Raw genomic sequence first — 20,392 nt, forward strand, 5'->3', positions numbered from 1 at the left:
ACAAAGAAAGAGGGGGCTGGAGTGATAGCACAGCGGGTAGGGCATTTGCCTTGCACGCGGCCGACCCAGGTTCGATTCCTAGCATCCCATATGGTCTCCTGAGCACCGCCAGGGATAATTCCTGAGTGCAGAGCCAGGAGTGAACCCTGTGCATTGCCGGGTGTGACCCAAAAAGCAAAAAATTAAAATTAAATTAAATTTAAAAATAAAGAACAAAGAAAGAGATTCAACTCACCCCCTCCAACAGGACCTCCAGGTTCAAGTTTACTTGGGAAACTCAGTATCAGTGCTGTCCTTTAGAGATAGGACTCACATATTAAAAACTGCAACTAGGTAACCTGCCTACCTATATTAACCAGCTTTTCCCAAACTGACTACATCATGGGACTCTTTCTTTCTTTCCTTCTTTCTTTCTTTCTTTCTTTCTTTCTTTCTTTCTTTCTTTCTTTCTTTCTCTTTCTTTCTTTCTTTCTTTCTTTCTTTCTTTCCTTTTTTCTTTCTTTTTTTTTGTTAAGCAAAATAGTTTTTATGTAAAGAAACTTAGAGACATGAGCGATGTAAGGGGAAAGACAGAAATGATCATGGAACTCTTTTTTGCCGCCTCACACACATCCCTAGACAACTCCAATGGCGCACCCAGGTAACACCTGTCAGTCTTAGGTCAGGAGAAGCTCAGTGACATACAGTGACTCAGGCTATGAACACACGGTGAACACAGACACCCAGAAGCATTACCATTGTCTATCATCCGCTGCTTGGTCAAGATCATGAGCAGGCGGTCCACTTCAAATACACCCACCCCGGGGGTGATCACCACAGACATCTGCCCCGTCCGGTCAAAGTTGCGATTGATGTAGTGCTTGTCAAACACTTGAAAGAAAGCAAAAGGTCTTTAACGAAGATGTCACAGCTTTTTGAGAAATCACAATAGGCACACAACTCTGCTCTCAGTACATGGTGGGCACAGGGGGGCAGTGGGGTCAGGGAAAAGAGTGGAGGCCTGGAACACACCCAGCGATGATCGAGGCTTACTCCTGATGCTGTGCTCAGGGTCCTGCCTGGAGGTGCTCAGGGACCTCTCAGAGAAACTTGATCATTTTTCTGTTATAACCATTGCCACATTCTGACCTGAAATATAGATAGTCCTGGGCATATCTGCCCTCCTCTTCAACATAAGGAACTGTTTGAATGTAAAATTATGTCACTTTTGGCACAGAGATAACTCAAAAAAAAAAACCCCACAACTTGGGGTGTTATTCCTAGCACAACTTGTGCATAGTCCCAGGAAGTCCCATGAGTACTGCTTTGGAGATACCTCCTACACACACACACACACACACACACACACACACACACACACACACACACACACCAAAAAAAAGATATGGGGGTCAGAGTGATAACACAAAGCCAGGGTGCTTGCCTTGCATGTGTTTTGATCTCTGGCACACTATATGGTACCCCAAGCCCCGCCAGAAGTGATCGCTAATACAGAGCCAGGAGTAAGCCCTGAGCACTGTCAAGTGTGGTCCTACCCCCCTCACCTCAATTTTTTTTTTTAATTAAACAGTTAAAAAAATAAATAAAAGACTATGCGTTTGAGGACTGGAGAGAGAGTTCAGCAGATTTGCCTCGCACAAGGCTGACTAGAGTTCAATACCTAGTCCCCCATTTTGTCCCCAGAGCCTAGCCATGATTGATCCCTGAGCACAGAGCCAGGAATCAATTCTGAGCACCTCCAGGAAAAAAAATGGGAGGGTGGGAAATCAGACCCATTTTGCCTTTGTTAATCCTCTAAACACTAAATGCATGTTGTTCATTCTTCTTCTTCTTCTTCTTCTTCTTCTTCTTGTTTTCCTGTTTTTTGTTTTTATTTTGGGGCCATAGATGGTAGTGTTCAGGGCTCACTCCTGACTCTGCAGTCAGGGATTACTACTGGGGGGCTCAGGGGACCTTATGGGGTGCCAGGGATTGAAACTGACTAATGCTTTTAATTGATTTGAGGGACGGGTGCAGGAGGCATTCTCAATTAGGTCTGGGTCTCTGGGCATTAGTAAAGAGAAGTTCAGAGCCATGTGGAGGAAGCAAAATGCTTGTATGCTCTGGGGAGTTGGGGGGCTTACTCACCATTGAATGACAGATTGATCGCCTCTAGGTAGTTTCCTTGTGCTGAGGTAGAATTATCTCCTTGAGGAAAGCCCTCTGAAGCAAAAGACATAAGAGAAGAAGTGCTATTTCAGAAAAGATGAACTCTTAAAATCAAGTGGGAAAAAAAAAAAACACAAAAAGGCGGAAGGTGTCTGGTTCTATAGTTCCCCCCACACCCATAAGAAAGACAGTACTGAATTAAACACATATATAGGGGGCTGGAGAGATAGTACAGCAGGTAGGGCATTTGCCTTGCACGTGGCCAATCCGGGTTCGATTCCCAGCATCCCATATGGTCCCCTAAGCACTGCCAGGAGTAATTCCTGAATGCATGAATCAGGAGTAACCCCTGTGCATCGCTGGGTGTGACGCAAAAAACAATAAATAAATAAATGAATAGATAAATAAATAACATATATAATAAACATTTGAGGCAGGAAGGGAGCCTCCCTCCCCACCCCAAGCAGAACCCTGGCAGCTGAAAACCTCCAGAACCCAGCCACAGCCATGCTCAAGGCACTCTCCACACCCTCGGATGAGCCTCATGCATGAAGGGACTGGCAGAGGAACCCAGGTGTGCAGGACCCATGGCTGACATCTCCAAGCCTGCTTGGGTCAAGACGGGGCCTCCTCCATCTAGATCCCCCATTTTCCAGTAGCTTAGTAGTCACACCCACAAACTGCCCCCGGCACCATGTAATCTTATCAACAGCCAAGATCCAGAGACTATAAAACAAAGCTCCTGGAAGAGAGCGATGCAGTTTCTCCCTCTCGGAGAGCCCAACAAGCTACCAAGAGTATCCCGCCTACACAGCAGAGCCTGGCAAGCTACCCATGATGTATTCAATATGCTAAAAACAGTAACAATTGCACTCAAACAGTGCAACAATTGTTATAACAATAACAGGTCTCATTCCTCAGACCCTGAAAGAGTCCCCAATACACCATTGGGCTACGCTAGCATGTGACAGGGACTAATGGAGGCATTACTGATGCCTGCTCAAGCAAATCAATGAGCAATGGGAGGATAAGTGATACAAGTGATACAATAAACATTTGGACCCACCCAGAAATAGAAACCTCACCAGAAGTAGAATGTATACCGAGCACTGGAAGGGGAGTAGGCACAGACATCTTTGTTCCCCACCTCCAGCAGGTACCTCCTTCCCTGGCAAATCTCCTGCCACGTGGATGTAGTACCTGCCTGTTCCAGTCGCACCAACACTGGATACTGGATGAAGAGTTTTTTAATGGTCACAAGCAGTGATGTCCACTCTTCTCTCCTCTCGTTCTGCACCACCACTCTGAGAGGAGGATAACCAGAAAATAGAAAATCAAGTAGCTATTACACAAAGGGAATATTAAATTCTTTAGCCTTTACAATTTCAAAGGAAAGAAGATGATAGTGTCACATAATAGGAAGTGATGAGTTAAGTGCATTGAATAAACATTAACAAGGAAAAGTTATTATAGAGTCCGAGCAGTAGTACAATGAGTAGGATGCTTGCCTTGCACACGGATGATCTGGATTTGATCCCCTGCATCACAAATAATCCCCCAAACCCTGCTAGGAATGATCTCTGAAAACAAAGCCTGAAGCTAACCTTGAGCACAGTTGGGTCTGACCCTCCAAAACATAAAAACAAATCAAAAATAACAAATTGGTGGGCTGGAGAGGTAGTACAGTACAGAGGTACATGCTTGGATGTGGCCAACCCAGGTTCTATCCTCCATACCCCAAGAACCACCAGAAATTATTCCTGAGCACAGAGCCAAAAGTAGGTTCCGAGCACCATTGGGTATGCCCCCCAAAACAACAACAACAATAACAAAAATAACAGATTGGGATAAAAAATATTTGTAAGAGACATAGGTCATTATAGCCAGAAATGTGACTGAGGTGGAAGAGATATGTCTAGTGTGTGTGAGGCCCTGAGTCCAATGTTGACACTGCATGTTTCCCTTCATCATCACTGTGATGAGTGGACCTAAGTGTCCCCTCATTGCCCCACTCAGCAGAGTGTGGCCTCAGCTGAAAAAAACCAAAAAACCAAACACCTGGGTCTGGAGAGTTAGTGCAGTGGGTAAAGCGCTTACCTTATATGCAGCTGACCCAGGTTCAATCCCTGGTGCCCCATATGGTCCTCCAAGCCTGCTAGGAGTAATCCCCAAGCTCAGTGCCAGGAGTAAGCCCTGAGGACAGCCGGGTGTGGCCCATAAACAAACAAACAAATACCTGAGTGCAGAGGAGAAAGCTCAAGGGCTAGAGTGTATGCTTAGCACAGAGTTTCATTTCCTGGCACTTTGTTGACTCTGTGCACCATCAGGTATACCAGGTATACTGCCCCCCCCCCCCCCCCCCCCCCCCGTCCCCCGAAGATAAACAAAAACCAAAGGATCTTTACTGCAGGAACAGAAAGATCCTGTATTTTCTAATCTGAGGTAGGAGAGGAACCGAATGAGGAGGACCTTCCCTCAGTTATGGAACGAAACAGTCCATGGAAGCAAGGCTGAATTAATAACAGGATAGTGATTACAGAGAAGCAATTTCTAAAGTCTTTAATAGGTGAAGCCAGAGCTGATAAAATGTCTATGATCAAATGAATTGGTTTTAACCTAAGCACAAAATCTTTGTACTTGGACAAGAATAAAATATTTTCTGTAAAGCAAAGGGCTTTCTTTTTCCTTTTTTTCTTTTTGATCACACCCAGTGATGCTCAGGGGTTACTCTTGGCTCTGCACTCAGAAACTACTCCTGATGGTGCGCAGGGAAACCACATGGGATGCTGGGGATCAGATCTTAGTTGGCTGTATGCAAGGCAAACACCCTACCAGCTGTACTGTCGGTCTGGCCCCAAGCAAAGGGCTTTCTAAAATCTCTTGATAACTCTTCTGTCCTCGACCTGAAGTAGCAATAATCAAGCAGCAAATTTCTCCACACTACTGGAAATCAGAGAGGTCAGGGTTCTTCCACTCCACGCCACAGAGCAACCCAGTCCAACTGCACCTGGAACACTTTCATTATTTCACACAGTGTGCCGTATTCAACGGCTCTGTTGGGACCACCAGACCAACCTGCAATCTTATGTCGATGCAGTAAGTATAGGCCTCAGTAATAAGATAAGTCTTATTAAAGAATAGGAGGTAAGATGCTTGCCTTGCACACAACCTACCCTGGTTAATCCCCTGCATCAAATATGGTCTCCTGAGCACCACTAGGGGGCATTAGATAGTCAGTAGATAGTCCTTGAGGACCACAGGGTGTGGCCCCCAAACCCCAAATAAATAGATGGTTACACTGAAATCCAGTCAAGTCTTTAAAGAGGGTTTCTCAATGCTGGCACTAACGACTTTGGGGGCCAAATGAATGCTGGGTGCTGTCTCCTGATTATAGAACATACAGATGCATACCTAGATACCCACTATCCATAGTTTTAAAATTAAAATTGTCTCTAGGAGGCAGAGTGATAGTACAGTGGAAAGGCTGCCTCCCTTGCATGCGGCTGACCCAGGTTTGATCCCCAGCACCCCATATAGTCCCCCAAGTTCTGCCAGGAATGATCCCTGAGCACAGAGCCAGAAGCCCTCAAGCACTGCTGGTGCGATTCCAAAACAAAACAAAAGAAAAAACCATCTCTAGACATTGCTGAATTGCTACCCACAGATGATGGTTAAGACAAACAGCATCCCAGACCCAACCCAGACCTACTGAAATGATTCCCAACAGTATCTGAACACCACTCCAGAGGGAGGTTTCTATGTGCACTGAGGTGGAGGTGGAGTTCTACAGGACTACTGACCCAGATTCATCAAATCAACCATTTGGGTGAGGAAATTAAGGAGGACTACTTTAGATTTAAATGTAAGATCAGAAAGGCCAGAGAGATAACTCAATGGGCTGGAGCTTTCCAAGGTAGAAGCCTGGATTTTTTATCCCTGGTGTTGTATAATCCCCCAGGCACAGCCAGGAGTTACCCCCAAGCTCTGAGAAGGGAAAAGTTACTGAATATCTCTGGATATGACCCAGTGCGCACCCCCCACTCCTGCAAAACAAAACAAAACAAAACAAAAAAAGGAAAAAAAAGAAAACAAGCTTAAGAAGTTATTTTAGATAAATACAATTATATTATCCAGCATCAAGATACTGAGTAATAAATTTTTCTTAATGCTTTTGGATTTAGAGTCTATACCCAGTGGTGCTCAGGGTTAATTAATTCCTGGCTCTGAGCTCAGGGATCACACCTGGTACATAGGAGACCAAATGTGGAAGCAGGGACTGAAACAGGGTCAGTCATGCAAGACAAGCAACCTTACCCTCTGTTATCTCTCTGGCTCCTATTATTTTGTTAAAGCAATCATACTATTGCTATATGTGAAAAATGTCCTACTCTTCAACTATTGACAATACCAAAATGTTATAATATCTATATTTGAGTCAAACATAAAGGTGTATCTGAAAAATATTAGCAAAAAACTACTGTTAAATCCATGTGTTGAGAATAAAATGGAGTCATTGTACTCATTCTTCTCTCCTCTGAGTTTGAAGTTCTTCACAATACAAAATCCAGGTTTAAATGCAATGTGGTATTCTGGCTGAAACCTTAACTCACAAAATGTACATAAGTGGGAAAAAACTGGTGAAATTCAAAATTAGTCTGAAATTTCATTGGTAAAATGTTCCAATGCTAATCTCATTAGCATTGTTTCAAGGACACACCTGCCAATGCTCCCGGAGAATTCAGCATGGTACCAGGAATCAGGAATTAGAGCTGGCGCGATAGCACAGCAGGTAGGGCGTTTGCCTTGCACGTGGCCGACCCGGGTTCGATTCCTTCAACCCCCTTTAAGAGTCCAGCAAGATACCGAGAGTATCCTGCCCACACGACAGAGCCTGGCAAGCTCCCAAAAGCCTATGCAATATGCCAAAAACAGTAACAATAAGTCTCACAATGGAGACGTTACTGATACCTGTAGGATAACACTGTTCTGTCCTTCCTGCATAACCTCAGGAATAGTTGATAGTTTATTGGACTGAGGAAAAGAGAAAAACACCTTAAGAGGTACCTTGCCCTTGAGCAGTCAGGAAGGGCTTTCTTATGTTGATTTGGCTACCAGACTGGGTGGAGTGTCAGCCCAGACTAGAAGGGAGCTGGAGGAGAGAGCAGGGCTGAAAGATGGACCACGGGGAGACTAGCTAGGGGAACGTGTGCTTAAGAGAACCTAGGCCCTCCATAACATAAGGTTCATCTATGGGATAAACTTCCTTGTAATAAACTGCCACTAAGATCAACCAGCCTGGCCCTCGTCTCTTCCTTCATTTGCCCTTGGCCAACAGCCGTCCCGATGCAGGCCACACACAGCGGCTCTAGGGCACCGAACGCGGGCAGTGAGATAGAGCCGTCCAGAGAGCCTGCGAACACACAACCTTCTGCGTGCGTAGTTTTTTACAGATACCCACACCAGCAAATTGATGAACAACAATGAGAGGACAGTGCTACACTGCTACCAGGAATCAAACCCAGGGCTCCCACGAACAAAGCATGTGCACCAATCCTTTTGGGCCATCTCCCTGATCTCACTGTTTTGACAAATGTACCTTGGTGGTGAAATATTTATGCTTTTTAGGTTCACAACAAATGGTGCTTGGGGGCTTCTCCCAGCTCAGAAGATCATACAATGCCAGAGATGAGTGATGAAATGTTAACGGGGGAAATATATATGTTGTGAGATATATATATGTATATATATAAATTTTTACTACCCTTTTAAGTTCTCTACAGATCAAAAATTATTTTGAAATAAAAAGGTAGAGTTTTTAAAGTTAGAAAAGAAAACAAAACGGGCTAGAGAGACAGTTTAACAGACTGAGGACACGGATTGCATGCTGGAAGGGTGATTCAATCCCAGCACCACATGCTCCCCTGAGGAACACTGGGATCAAGCTTAGAGCACTGCCAAGTGTGGTCCAAAAACTGAAAGAAAAAAGAAACAACGAAAGGCACAGTAGAGCACCAAAACATACTTATAAAAGTCTTCATAGAATCGACCCTTGTGATCCTGTCGAATTGAGGCTCGGTTTATTTCAGGAAATTCATCTGAAACAGATAAAAAGCATATAGATGTGACTGAAGAAAAAAACTTAACATCTCTGCTGCCCTTTCTGGGTTGAATATTTACATCATACATATATAATAATGTACCAAGAATAATTGTATACCCTATATATTGGTTTTAAGATGAGTCATAGACTTCTTACGTTCAATAATTGACTGTGCTATTTATGTTTTTTGCCCTGTCTTCACAACAAAAAAGATGAAAAAGATGAAACAGTGCAAAGGAGAAGATGATGACAAGGAATGGATAAGGGGGTGGGATGGAGAAGCTTAACAAAAATAACTACAGGAGACTTACCAAGAGATTTTGCATCATAGAAAGTTCTAGAAAACAGGACCACTGTCACTTCATGACTACAGTTCTTTTCCTAGGCATGAGTAGAAAAATGTTTATTTCATTTACTTTACCATGAAGCAGCTGCACAAGTATAATAATATGCTCAATTCTAGCGGGCTCTGAGGAAATATACAATACTGGATAACATCACGAACTATGTTATCCAGAATGTTATCAGTAATATGTCACTTATACATATGTAAGTTGCATAATATAATGGAAAGAGCACTGCTGGGATCAGAAGACTTGAATAGATTCTGAAGCTGTGGGAGGCCTGAATTTGATCTGTCACCACATGGTCCTTTGAGCACCACGCTGGCTGTAGATGCTGAGAACCAAAACAAAGTTTTTTGGTTTCAAACAACAAAAACAAAGACTCAAAAATTATTCCACCTTTTATCACTGTAATTAGGATGAGAATGGATTCTGAGAAATGCAGGATCAAAGTCAGGACATCATGGGGTAAGAATAAGCATTGTCAAGGAGTTCAGGTGTCTATTTGGGAAGGTATCTACAGAGTAGGAAATGACACCTTGCACCAGCCAGTCAGCAAACTCAATTTCAGTTCCTTTTTGGTCTTTGAAAACAACCTACATTGACCACCCCCATCTCTAACCCAATTGGACTAATCACTTAATCACTTAATCACCTAACTTCCCGTTAGTCCTCGATTTGCTCCAGTGGGCGCCAGTAACGTCTCCATTTGTCCCTGTCGCATGCTAGTGTAGCCCAATGGCATCTGTTCACTCTGGGAACATGAAGAGCCTCAAACCGATCGTTCATGATCTTGATGAAGAAGTCTGACCATCTGGTAGGTGGGCGGCCACACGGTCTTTTGACATCCTGTGGAATCCAGTCGGTAACAGTTCTAGTCCAGCAGTTGTCTTTCAATCTCATTACGTGACCAGCCCATCTGATTTTTGACACCTTGGCAAACGAGACAACATCCCTGATTCTTGATTGTCGACGGATGTCCGAACTCCGGATTCTTTCTCTCATTTGAGTGAAACGTGATATTCCAAGCATAGCTCTTTCAATTCTTCTTTGGGAGACCTGAATAGCATTCTCATCCTGTTTGCATAGGGCCCAGGTCTCTGAGGCATATGTTAATGCAGGAAGAACACTGGAATCAAAGAGATGTGCTCGGAGCCGGAGGTTCTTCATCCTCTTAGCTATTTCTTTGACATTCTTGAAGGCGTTCCAAGCCGCTCTCTTCCTCCTGCACAGCTCGGGTGCCAGGTCATTTGTCATGTTGACCTCTCGACCTAGGTACACATAGCTGTTGCATTCGGAGATGGTTGTTCCTTTGAGAGCGAATGGGGCATCAGGAACGAGGCTATTTCTCATAAACATTGTCTTCGTAAGATTCAGCTGTAGTCCTAACTTTCCACACTCACGGTCAAAGTCGGCCAGCATCTGTGCCGCTTGGCTGATGTTTGGTGTTATTAAAACAATGTCATCAGCAAAGCGGAGGTGGTGTAGTTGCCGACCATCTATCTTCACTCCCATTCCTTCCCATTCCAGTCGTCGCATGATGTTCTCGAGGGTGGCACTGAAGAGTTTCGGTGAAATGGTATCACCCTGCCGAACCCCTCTCTTGACATCAATGATTACTTCTTTGTAGAATGGTGAGATCCTAGTGTAGCCCACAATACAGCTATTGTGGTAGTGAATCCACAATACAGCTCACGAAGGATCTTGATGTATTGGGCTTGAATCATGTCGACCAAGACCATGCATGGTAACTCACAGTTCCAGAAGGCAGAATCTAAACGTTGGACATGGGAGTCTCCCGGTGGACGATTCCACAATGAAATAGACCACATCATATTCAATCAACAGTTTTGCCTGACCAATGTCGCTGTTGTCCCAAAATTCCGAACGGGATTGGACCACCGTCTCCTTCATGCAAAATTCTACTTCACAGAGCGGGGAGAAAGGGCTGCAAAGTTTAAAAAGAGAACTCCCAGAACGACCACCAACTGGGAGCTCTTTTGTGGCACTATTGCGGCAACATGGAAAGATGCCATTGTTGACAACATTGATGAGGAATACAATCGACTGGTTCAGCACCTCCATGATTGTGCAAGGAATGCCAAGAGAGAGATAGCCACAAAAAAATGCCTGTCTTCGAAAACTCGAGCTTATTCGAGAGCGTGGTTTGGCGCATGCCTCAGGCAACTGCAAGCTAACGTCCGAGCTCGCAAATCAGTGCAGAGATGCGATCAAGGAAGACCTCAAAGAGAGAAGAGCAGAAGTGCTGGTAGATGTGGCAGAAGCCGGGAAAAGTATTCGTAACGCCCGCCTGTCCTTCGCCAACTATAAGACCAAGATGACTGCCCCCCGACGTCCTGATGGATCCATCACATCCTCCAGAACGGCAATGGAGAAGATTATCCATGACTTCTACTCAAATCTCTTCGATAGCCATGTCCACTTGCCGACATACCAAATTCCACAGGATGGATATGTCGTTCCCAACGTTCTCCCTTCCGAAATCTGACACGCCATTTCGTCAGTAAAGAAACGAACAGCACCCGGCCCAGACAAGGTCAGACCTGAACACCTGAAGAACCTGCCGTCAGTACTCATCAATACACTGGCTCGGCTCTTCACACGCTACCTGTCTGAATGCAAGGTTCCGTCCCAATGGAAAACCAGCAGGACCGTACTACTGTTCAAGAAGGGAGACATCCATGACATTGGCAACTATCGCCCAATCTGCCTATCGTCTGTCATCTACAAGTTGTTCACTCGAGTCATCCTAAATAGGATTAGCAGAACACTAGATGAAGGACAACCATGAGAGCAAGCCAGGTTCCGCAAAGGATTCAGCACCATCGACCATATCCACACGATAACCAAGCTCATTGAGGTTTCTCAGGAGTTCAAGATGCCGCTCTGTTTAACGTTCATTGATTTAAAGAAGGCCTTTGATTCTGTTGAGACGGAAGCGGTCATTGAAGCCCTAGCCAATCAGGGCATTCAAGCCCAATACATCAATTGGACTAAATAAGTCCAAAATCTAATATTTACCATATTCAAAATAGAGCATATTACATGCCACCCTATATTCTTTTTTTTTTCTTTTTGGGTCACACCCGGCGATGTACAGGGGTTACCCCTGGCTCATGCACTCAGGAATTACTCCTGGCGGTGCTCAGGGGATGCTGGGAATCGAACCTGGATCAGCTGCATACAAGGCAAACACCCTACCCATTGTGCTATCACTCCAGCACCGCCACCCTATATTCCTACAAGGGTAAATATCCCAAGTGAACAAAAATTCCTAAATATAAGCCATATACCAAGAGCACAGTGCTAGGAAAGAAAAGATCTTTGATCATACTCTAGGCTGGGGATGTAGCCCAATGGGTAAAGCACATGCCATGCTTGCATATATGAGACTGAGTTAAATTCTGCACCACATTAAAAAAAAAGTTATGGACTAACTTATCAAACTCCTAGTGTTTCAAACTCAGTTCTAAATCTATCTGATGTTGATGTAAGTGATATCTGACACTGGAGGGACAGTGGGTAAAGTGCTTATCTGCACATGGCTGACCTGGGTAATGCCCAGGACCCATGGTTCCCCAAGCCCTACAGGAGTAATCCCTGAATATAGAATTAGGAATAAGCCCTGAGCACAGTCAGGTGTGAACCTCCTGCCAAAAAAATGTGTATATGTGTGCTATTCAGTTTTTAAAAAATAAAGCCTTGTAACTGGTTGGTGAGACTCTCACCCATTTGTGTCAGAGAGGAGATACAATGGTGGCGTTATGGTCTGGAATTACAGAAACAGAGAACAGCACGGGGGCCATGGTCTCAGGCCTGTTCTGGATGAAAGAATAAAATGAGACAAGAAATCTTTTCCCACTTTCATAGGATATTGATCATGAGAAAGTTACCCCAATCTCTCTCTTTTTTTTTGGCGGGGGGTCACACCCAGCCATGAACAGGGGTTGCTCCTGGCTCTGTACTCAGGAATTACTCCTTGCATTGCTCGGGGGACCATATGGGATGCTGGGAATCGAACCCGGGTCGGCCGCATGTAAGGCAAATGTCCTACTCGCTGTGCTATTGCTCCAGCCCCAAGTTATCCCAATCTCTTACTTTCCCTGACTGTACGAGGCACACAAGGACTAAGTGAGATGATATGGCCAAAATACTTACCCTACAATAGCTAGCATCTCCAAATAGTCAATAACTGTTAACTGACACTGCTATTTTCCCCACCATCACTAAATTTAGACTCAGAAATTAGAAACTCCCCTGCTTAGTGCTGTTACCCATGGCTTTAGCTTAAAATTATTCAATAGATTATATGAATACACAACCTTCACCAAACTTCATTAAATCAACAGTTTTGTCCAGGACCTGAGTCATTTTCTCTTCCTTTAAAACTAAGTGCTTGGTTCTTTTAATTGTGATTGTCACTGTTATTTGTTAGTTGTCTCAGGGGAGAGAGGGTTATATCTGGTAATACTTAAGAGTATTGCAGTATTAAGAGTATGCAGTAACCCCCTATTTTGAATCCAACATATTGAAATCAATCTCTGCATTGCAGTAGATTGAACCTAAGACATCAGACAAGTAAGGCCTATACAACACCACTTTTAGTTGCCTCCCAACTCTCAAGTTCTTGATTCTTAAAAATGAAAATAAAAACTTGACAGGTCAGAGTGATCGTATAGCAGGTAGTGTGCTTGTCTGCTGATAACCTGGGTTTGATCCCCAAATAGTTCTCTAAGCCCTGCCAGGAGTGATCCATGAGCACAGAACCAGGGTAAACCCTGAGCACTTCCAGGTGTGGCCCCAAACCAAAATAATAATAATAATAATAATGATAGTAATAATACAATGAACTAAAAGTAAATTAAAATATTGAGGGGCTAGAGATCTAGTACAAGAGTTCAGGCTCTTGCCTTGCACATGGCCAACCCAGGTTCCATCCCTAGCACTACATACAGTCCCCAAAGCCTGCCTCTGCATCCCTGTGCACAGAGCCAGGTGTAAACTCTGAACATTGCTAGATGCTTCCACGCAAGAAAGAAAGGAAGAAAGAAAGAAAGAGAGCGAGAAAGAGAGAAAGAGAGAGAGAAAGAGAGAGAAAGAAAGAGGGAGGGAGGAAGGAAAGAAGGAAGGAAGGAGAGAAAGAGGAAGGAAAGGAAAGGGAAGGGAAGGGAAGGGAAGGGAAGGGAAGGGAAGGGAAAGGAAGGGAAGGGAAGAGAAGGAAAGGAAAAGAAAAGAAAAAAGAAATCTTGAGATTAAACTCCTATCTAGGGTCAGGAAAGGAAAAGCAGGTAGGTTGCTTGCCATGCACGCAGCCAACCTGAGTTTGATCATGGCATCCCAATGGTCCTCCGAGCACTGAGTGATTCCTGAGTGCAAAGCCAGGAGTAACCACTGAGCATGCTGGGTGTGACCCAAAAAGGGGCAAAAAAAAAGAAAAAAGGACTTTCACTGAGATGTTGAGTAACAGTGAGAAAGCAGGAGGCACTTCTATTTTGTTCCGGATCTTCAGCAGAAAAGTTTTCAGTCTTTCATCAGGATGATACTAGCTGTGAGTTTTTCACAAATGATCTTTGTGATTTTCAAGTGATATTGGTAATTTAAATCCACTCTAATAAATGTAAGCATTAGCTAAGATATCTCAATTAAGAGCTACTCAAGGAAATTGTGTATATTCTCTCTCTCTCTCTTTCTCTCTCTCTGCTCTCTCTCTCTTACTCTCGTTTTTGGTGCTACACCTTGCACTGCTCAAGGGCTATTACTGGCTCAGTGCTTAGGGGTTATTCCTGGCACTGCTCAGGGGACCAATGTGTCAGGGACTGAAATTAGACCTCTAAAATGCAAAAAATTTGTTAAGCCGATTGAGCTATCACTCTGGGTCTGAAACAGGGTATTTTTCAAATCTACATAGAGTTATGTTTATTCAATGAGACTTAGTACATCAGAAGAAACATACCTTCCACTTAGTAAAAAGGTCAGCAAGGAAACCATTCACAGCTTTCTCAAAGTACAAATCCCCTGAAAAGAAATAACAAAAGATGGTGAAATGACCTTTATTTCCTACTTGCAATTTCTCTTCTCAGTAAAATAGCAGAAATGGGACCAGAGAGAGAGAAAGTGGGTCCTGCTACAAAACAATAAAAGTAATAACAATAAAAATAATAATACAACTCCAAATAAAATGGCTTCAAACTTATACATTTTTTCTTTTGCTTTGCTTTGGGAGGGAGAGGCACACCCAGCAGTGCTCAGGGCTTACTCCTGGCTCTGTGCTTAGGGATTAGGGATTATTCCTGATGGAGCTCAGAGATCAAACCCATAGAAGGCAAGTGTCTTACCGTCTGTGCTATATAGCCTCTTGACCTGCACTTTTTACTTTAATTTTTTGTTTCTTGGTCTACATCTAGCAGTGCTCAGAGTGGTTACTCCTGGCTCTGCACTCAGGAATCGCTCCTGGTAGGCTCAGGAGAACTATATGGGGTGCTGGGGACAGAACCTGGGTCAATGCATTCAAGGAAAGCACCCTACCTGCTGTAGTATCTCTTTGGCCCCCTCAACCTACATTTTTTAATATAACTAAATTTAATTCCTCTCTCACCCAGTAAGCAAGAAAGAAGTCAAGGATTCAGAGAGATAATACAGTGAGTAGGGCATTTGCCTTGCACACAGCCAGCCTGGGTTTGATTCTTGGCACCCCATAAGGTTCCCCAAGCTCACCAGGAGTGATCCCTGAGTGCAGAGCAGGTGTAAGCTCTGAGCACAGCTGGAGGTGACCGAAAACAAACAACACTGAAAAAGCAAATCTTGGTTCTGAGCTGTAGATTAACTCTCACTATGTCTTTTCCTCTTGTATGGATTTAAAAAATAATTAAAGTTCTGGGAAGTCAGATTTTTCATTACTACCTGATTGCATTTCATGAAATTCACTAAGCATATATGGAAAATACATAAAGCATCTTATTTCTTTACTTTGGCATTTGAGGATTTGGAAAGATCTTATCATACATTTTCTTGTTGCTTTGGGGATCACTTCCTGTGGTGCACAGGGTCCCTTGCAGCTCAGTTCTTGGGAGTCACTCCCGGCCATACTCAGTAGATAATGCAGTGCCAGGAACTGAACCCAGGATTCCCATCCACAGAGCATGCGCTCACCCTTTGATCTCTCTCTCTCGCCCTTAGGACACATTTTCAGGAAATGTCAAGAGCTTCCTTTAAAAATCATACCAACTGGGGAGAAACCCGAAAATTCTCCAGTCACAATTACAACCACCACTTAGGAACAGTACCATAAATATCGAAGTCCCACATTTCACAGCTCATCTGAATAAATATGTAAACCATAGCTGACGTAGAGCGAAACACCACCTGAAATAAATAAAAATATAATTGCATAAAAGCACTGGAGCTTGGGGTGTGCATGATAACAGACACACAAAAGAAAGCACAACCAAAACACAACAATGTCAATATACCATTGAACTGTAAAAACTGTTTAAATTTTTTATTTATTTTTGGACCTCCCAAGCAGTGATCAGGGGGCCCAGAGGCCCTATCACCAATGCTCTACCAATCCAGCTGGGGGATCAAGGTGAGAGCCCAAAGATGTGATACTGCTTGGACCCTGCAGTGCTGGAGCCATGAGGGACATCCTGGCAGTGCTCAGGGGTCTCCAGGGCCACACCAGCAATGCCTAGGGGTCCTCAGGGCTATATCCCAGCAACAGTGCTTAGGAGGCCATGTGGTACACAGGTCGGGCACCTAAACCTTGTACCAATTCCACACCCCCTGAAATGTATATTTGTGGTTTTTCAGTCACACACAGCTTATTTCTGGCTCAGCACTCAGGGATCACTCCTAGAGGGGGTCAGGGGACCATAGGGGGTGCTGGGAACAGAATCTGAGTCAGCCATATGCAAGCCAAGTGCCCTATCCACTGTAGTATCTCTCCAGCCCCTGGGCTATTTTTAAAAGGTTGAGATGGGGACCAGAGATATGTGCCCCATCAACAGGTAAGGAGACTGCCTTGCACAAAGTCAATCTGTGTTCAATCCCTGGCCCTCGAAGGTTCTGAGAAAGCTGCCAGGAGCAGTGATCCCTGAGTAGAGCCAGAGTAAGTCCTGAGTACTGCCAGGGATAGTAAAAAAAACAAAAACTGGGGAGGGGAACTTAGCAGTATTAGGGGGTCACTTCCAGAGATTTTGGGGGGAATCATGTGGTATGAAGGGTTGAACCAGGTCTCCCACATATAAAATATACATTCAGCCCCAAGAAAGTAAATCTTAGTCTTTTTTTTTTCACTACAATAAAAGAAAATGGCATAAGAATTTCCTTTTTTCTTTCTTTTTCTTTCTTTTTCTTTCTTTCTTTTTTTTTTTTTTTGTTTGGGGGCTATACCTGGAAGTAAACCAACCACTACTGACTCTGAGAACTTTGCAGGCACTCCACACAGTAAGCTATTGCTATCTCTCTAGTCCTAGAAGATTATTCTGGGGGAGATAAGAACACATGGTAGGCTTACTCCTGGTTCTGCTTAGGAATCACTCCTGGTGCTGCTTGGGGAACCTTATGAGGTGCTGGAGATTGAAATGGGTAACCCATGTGTACGGCAAGTAAGCTCCTTAGGCCCTATGCTATCTCTTTAGTTGCTGGAAAATTCTTTCTTTGCTTCTTTCTTTCTCTCTTTCTTTCATTCCTTCCTTCTAATTTGTTTCCTTTTTCTTTCTTCCTTTCTTTTTTTTTCCTCTTTGGTTTTTGGGTCACACCCAACAATGCCCCAGAATTACTCCTGGCTCTGCAGTCAGAAGTTACTCCTGGTAGTGATGTTCAGAGGGCCATATGGGATGCTGGGGATCATATATACCCAAGCTGAGTGTATGCAAGGCAGGTGCCTAACCCACTGTATTATCTTCCTGGCCCTAGGAAAAATTTTCTAAATTATGAGAGGGTATGTCCAGATCCTCCACCCAACGCCCACTTCCATGCCAGGGATTAAACTCAAGACCTCAGTTTCTAAGGCAATTGCTCTACCACTCAGCCAAATCCTAGAACCTTCAACAAAAGAGCCTATATCTTTTTTTTTGGGGGGGGGGGATGCTAGGGGGCTTGGGCAACACTGGACCGTAATCAGAGGCTACTCTCAGCACAGTGCTTGGGGTCATTTCTCAACAAACCACACAGTTTTGGGGGTCAAATCTGGGCAAAGCATGCACTCTAATCCACTGAGTTCTCTCTCCAGTCCTGCCAAGGGACTCCTAAAAGTTAGCTTCATTCCTGGCATCTTGGATGATGAGGAGTTTACAGAGAGGATAAACTTTGCAAAACGTTGTAACATATACAACTCATGAAAGTTCCAGAAGCATAAGAGAAGGACTTTCTATCTGAGAAAGTCTACAAATTCCATTGATGGGATGGGGGTAGGAACTTGGCCTAAGAGGCACCAGTGGCTGAACTGCCAGTCCAATTATAATGCTCATCACACACACTGTCACTGTCACCATCCTCTTGTTGTTCATCGATTTGCTCAATCAGGTCCAGTAACATTGTGAGACTTGTTACTGTGTTTGGCATATCGAATACGTGATAGGGAGCTTGCCCGGTTTTGCCATGTGGGCGAGATACTCTGGGTAGCTTGCCGGGCTCTACGAGAGGTGCGGAAGAATCGAACTCGGGTCAGCCGTGTTGGCCGTGTGCAAGGCAAATGGCCTACTCCCTGTGCTATCACTCCAGCCCATCACACACACTAATATCCAAAATGTCTCCAAGAAAAGTATGGAGATTTGCTGGGCCTGTGAGCTTTACCACACAGCTCATTCTGGGAGAAAAGCATACGTCAATCTCTGATGCTCAGGGTTATTCCTGACTTTGCACTCAGGAATTACTTCTGGTGGTACTCATGGGACCATATGGAATGCTGGGGATCAAACCTGGGTCAGCTGCATGCAAGGCAAGCATGTTATCCACTGAACTATCTGACCAACCTCATAGAGACCTCACTCGTTAAAGACAGCAGCCTGCTTATAATTTCTTCCTTAGGCTTTCCACACCCTTTGGGGCAGAACATCCACTCAGTAAATTTGTTTTCCCACTCCACCACATAGAAATGTGAAGGGAGAAACTATAACTCTAAAATGTTAACTGTTGGGCTAGGGGTGATTTTCAGTGATAGAACACTTACTTGTCTTGTAGATATGAGGCTTGGATTCGATTACTGGCACCACACACACACACACACACACACACACGCATGCACGCACGCACAAAATAAGACACAACAAAATGTTAACTATTGGAGCAGGAGAGATAGTTCAACAGGTAGGGCACTTGCCTTGCATGCAGCCAAACCGGGTTCAATCCCCAGGATCCCATATGGTCACCACAGCCCCACCAGGAGTGATCCCTGAGTGCAGGGCCCTGCTGGTTCTGCCCCCAGTCCCCCCCCCCCCCAAAAAAAAACAGAGAATGCAGGGATTTAGGCACTTGCTTTGGACAGGACCAACTCCAATTCAATCCCCACTATCACATATAATCCCCCAGCACTGCTAAGAGTGATCCCTAAGCACAGATTCAGGGGTAAGCCCTGAGCACACAGTGTATGGGACCCCCAAAATCAAATAAATAAATGAGAGCAAAATTTTTGTATTATTTCTCCACTTAAAATTTCTTGATTCTTAATTGCCCCGAGAATAAATTCAAAACTAGTTGTAATGGTCCCAAAGGTCCTCCATGAACTGGCTGGAACCTATCTCAACACTGACATCAGTTTCCCTACTCAATTCTGTGCTTTGGGCGTCTGACCCATCATAATTGCTGCTTCTGGCTAGAATGTTGTGAACCGAACCTCCAAAAGCTAGATAAGGCTCGTCTCTCAGGCACCTTCTCACGGAAACTTTCCCTGCACACCTCTGTAAAGAAGGTGCTCTGCTATTCTCTATCCCCATGCCACGTCTCCTTCATTTTAAGGATTTGGGCTGGAGCAATAACAAAGCAGGTAGGGCACTTGCCTTGCATATGGCTGACCCGGGTTCGGGTTCGATTCCCAGCATCCCATATGGTCCCTTGAGCACCGCCAGGAGTAATTCCTGAGTGCATAAGCCAGGATAACCCTTGTGCATCACTGGGTGTGACCCAAAAACATTGAAAAAAAAAAACACCCAGAATTTGTGTTTTGTGTTTGCACCTCACCCACTGGTTCTCAGGGATCATTCCTGGTAGAGTTTGGGATACCATGCGGTTCCAGGGATCAACCCAGGCCTCCAGCATGCAAAGCAAGCACTCAGCTCACTGAGCTATCTCTCCAGCCCCTGCATCAAAAATTCTAACTTATTTACTAAGCAAGCCACCTTCAGTTATTTCTTCTCATTACCTAGTTAATTTCTTCTGGAGCACTGGTCATAATCTGTAATTACCACCTTTATGGACTGGGTGACTCCATGCATCCACCTCCCACCTAGGGCACCAGCTCCTTTGCAGCAGGGATCCTGTCTGTGCTCTCCACCATGGATCCCCAGAACCTAGCACAATAGCTGGTACGCAGGGGATGGTTTAGTATTATCTGTGGGTGTGGTCCTGCCACCTCCCCCCCCAAAAAACCTAGCTAACAAAGATGAGATACACTTTTATTTCATTCTAATAAAGCTCAAAAATAAGCAAAACAGGGCAAGGGGTGTGACTTAGTTGTAGAATATGTGTCTTGCACATGTGATACTCTGGGATTTATCCCAGGAACTGCAATTAAAAAGAAAAAAAAAGGGACAGGGAGATGGGTGAGTAGTCAGAGGCACAA

The 20,392-nt window shown here is 44.4% G+C and overlaps 1 protein-coding gene across 4 annotated transcripts in view; it reads right to left on the minus strand.

Moving 5' to 3' along the window:
* DEPDC5 (DEP domain containing 5, GATOR1 subcomplex subunit) overlaps positions 1-20,392 on the minus strand; it is a 152,359-nt gene that overhangs the window by 111,527 nt on the left and 20,440 nt on the right. For all 4 annotated transcript variants that reach the window (XM_056116475.1, XM_056116472.1, XM_056116473.1 and 1 more), the window contains exons 9-15: positions 15,897-15,975; positions 14,567-14,628; positions 8,560-8,629; positions 8,171-8,243; positions 3,349-3,452; positions 2,128-2,202; positions 736-870 (exon numbers count right to left, since the gene is read on the minus strand). In XM_056116475.1, coding sequence (XP_055972450.1) covers positions 736-870; positions 2,128-2,202; positions 3,349-3,452; positions 8,171-8,243; positions 8,560-8,629; positions 14,567-14,628; positions 15,897-15,975 — 598 coding nt within the window. The remainder of the gene's footprint in view (positions 1-735; positions 871-2,127; positions 2,203-3,348; positions 3,453-8,170; positions 8,244-8,559; positions 8,630-14,566; positions 14,629-15,896; positions 15,976-20,392) is intronic.

This window comes from Sorex fumeus, unplaced genomic scaffold (assembly GCF_029834395.1).
Source record: "Sorex fumeus unplaced genomic scaffold, SorFum_2.1 ptg000032l, whole genome shotgun sequence".
In the NCBI taxonomy this organism is placed as follows: Eukaryota; Metazoa; Chordata; class Mammalia; order Eulipotyphla; family Soricidae; genus Sorex; species Sorex fumeus.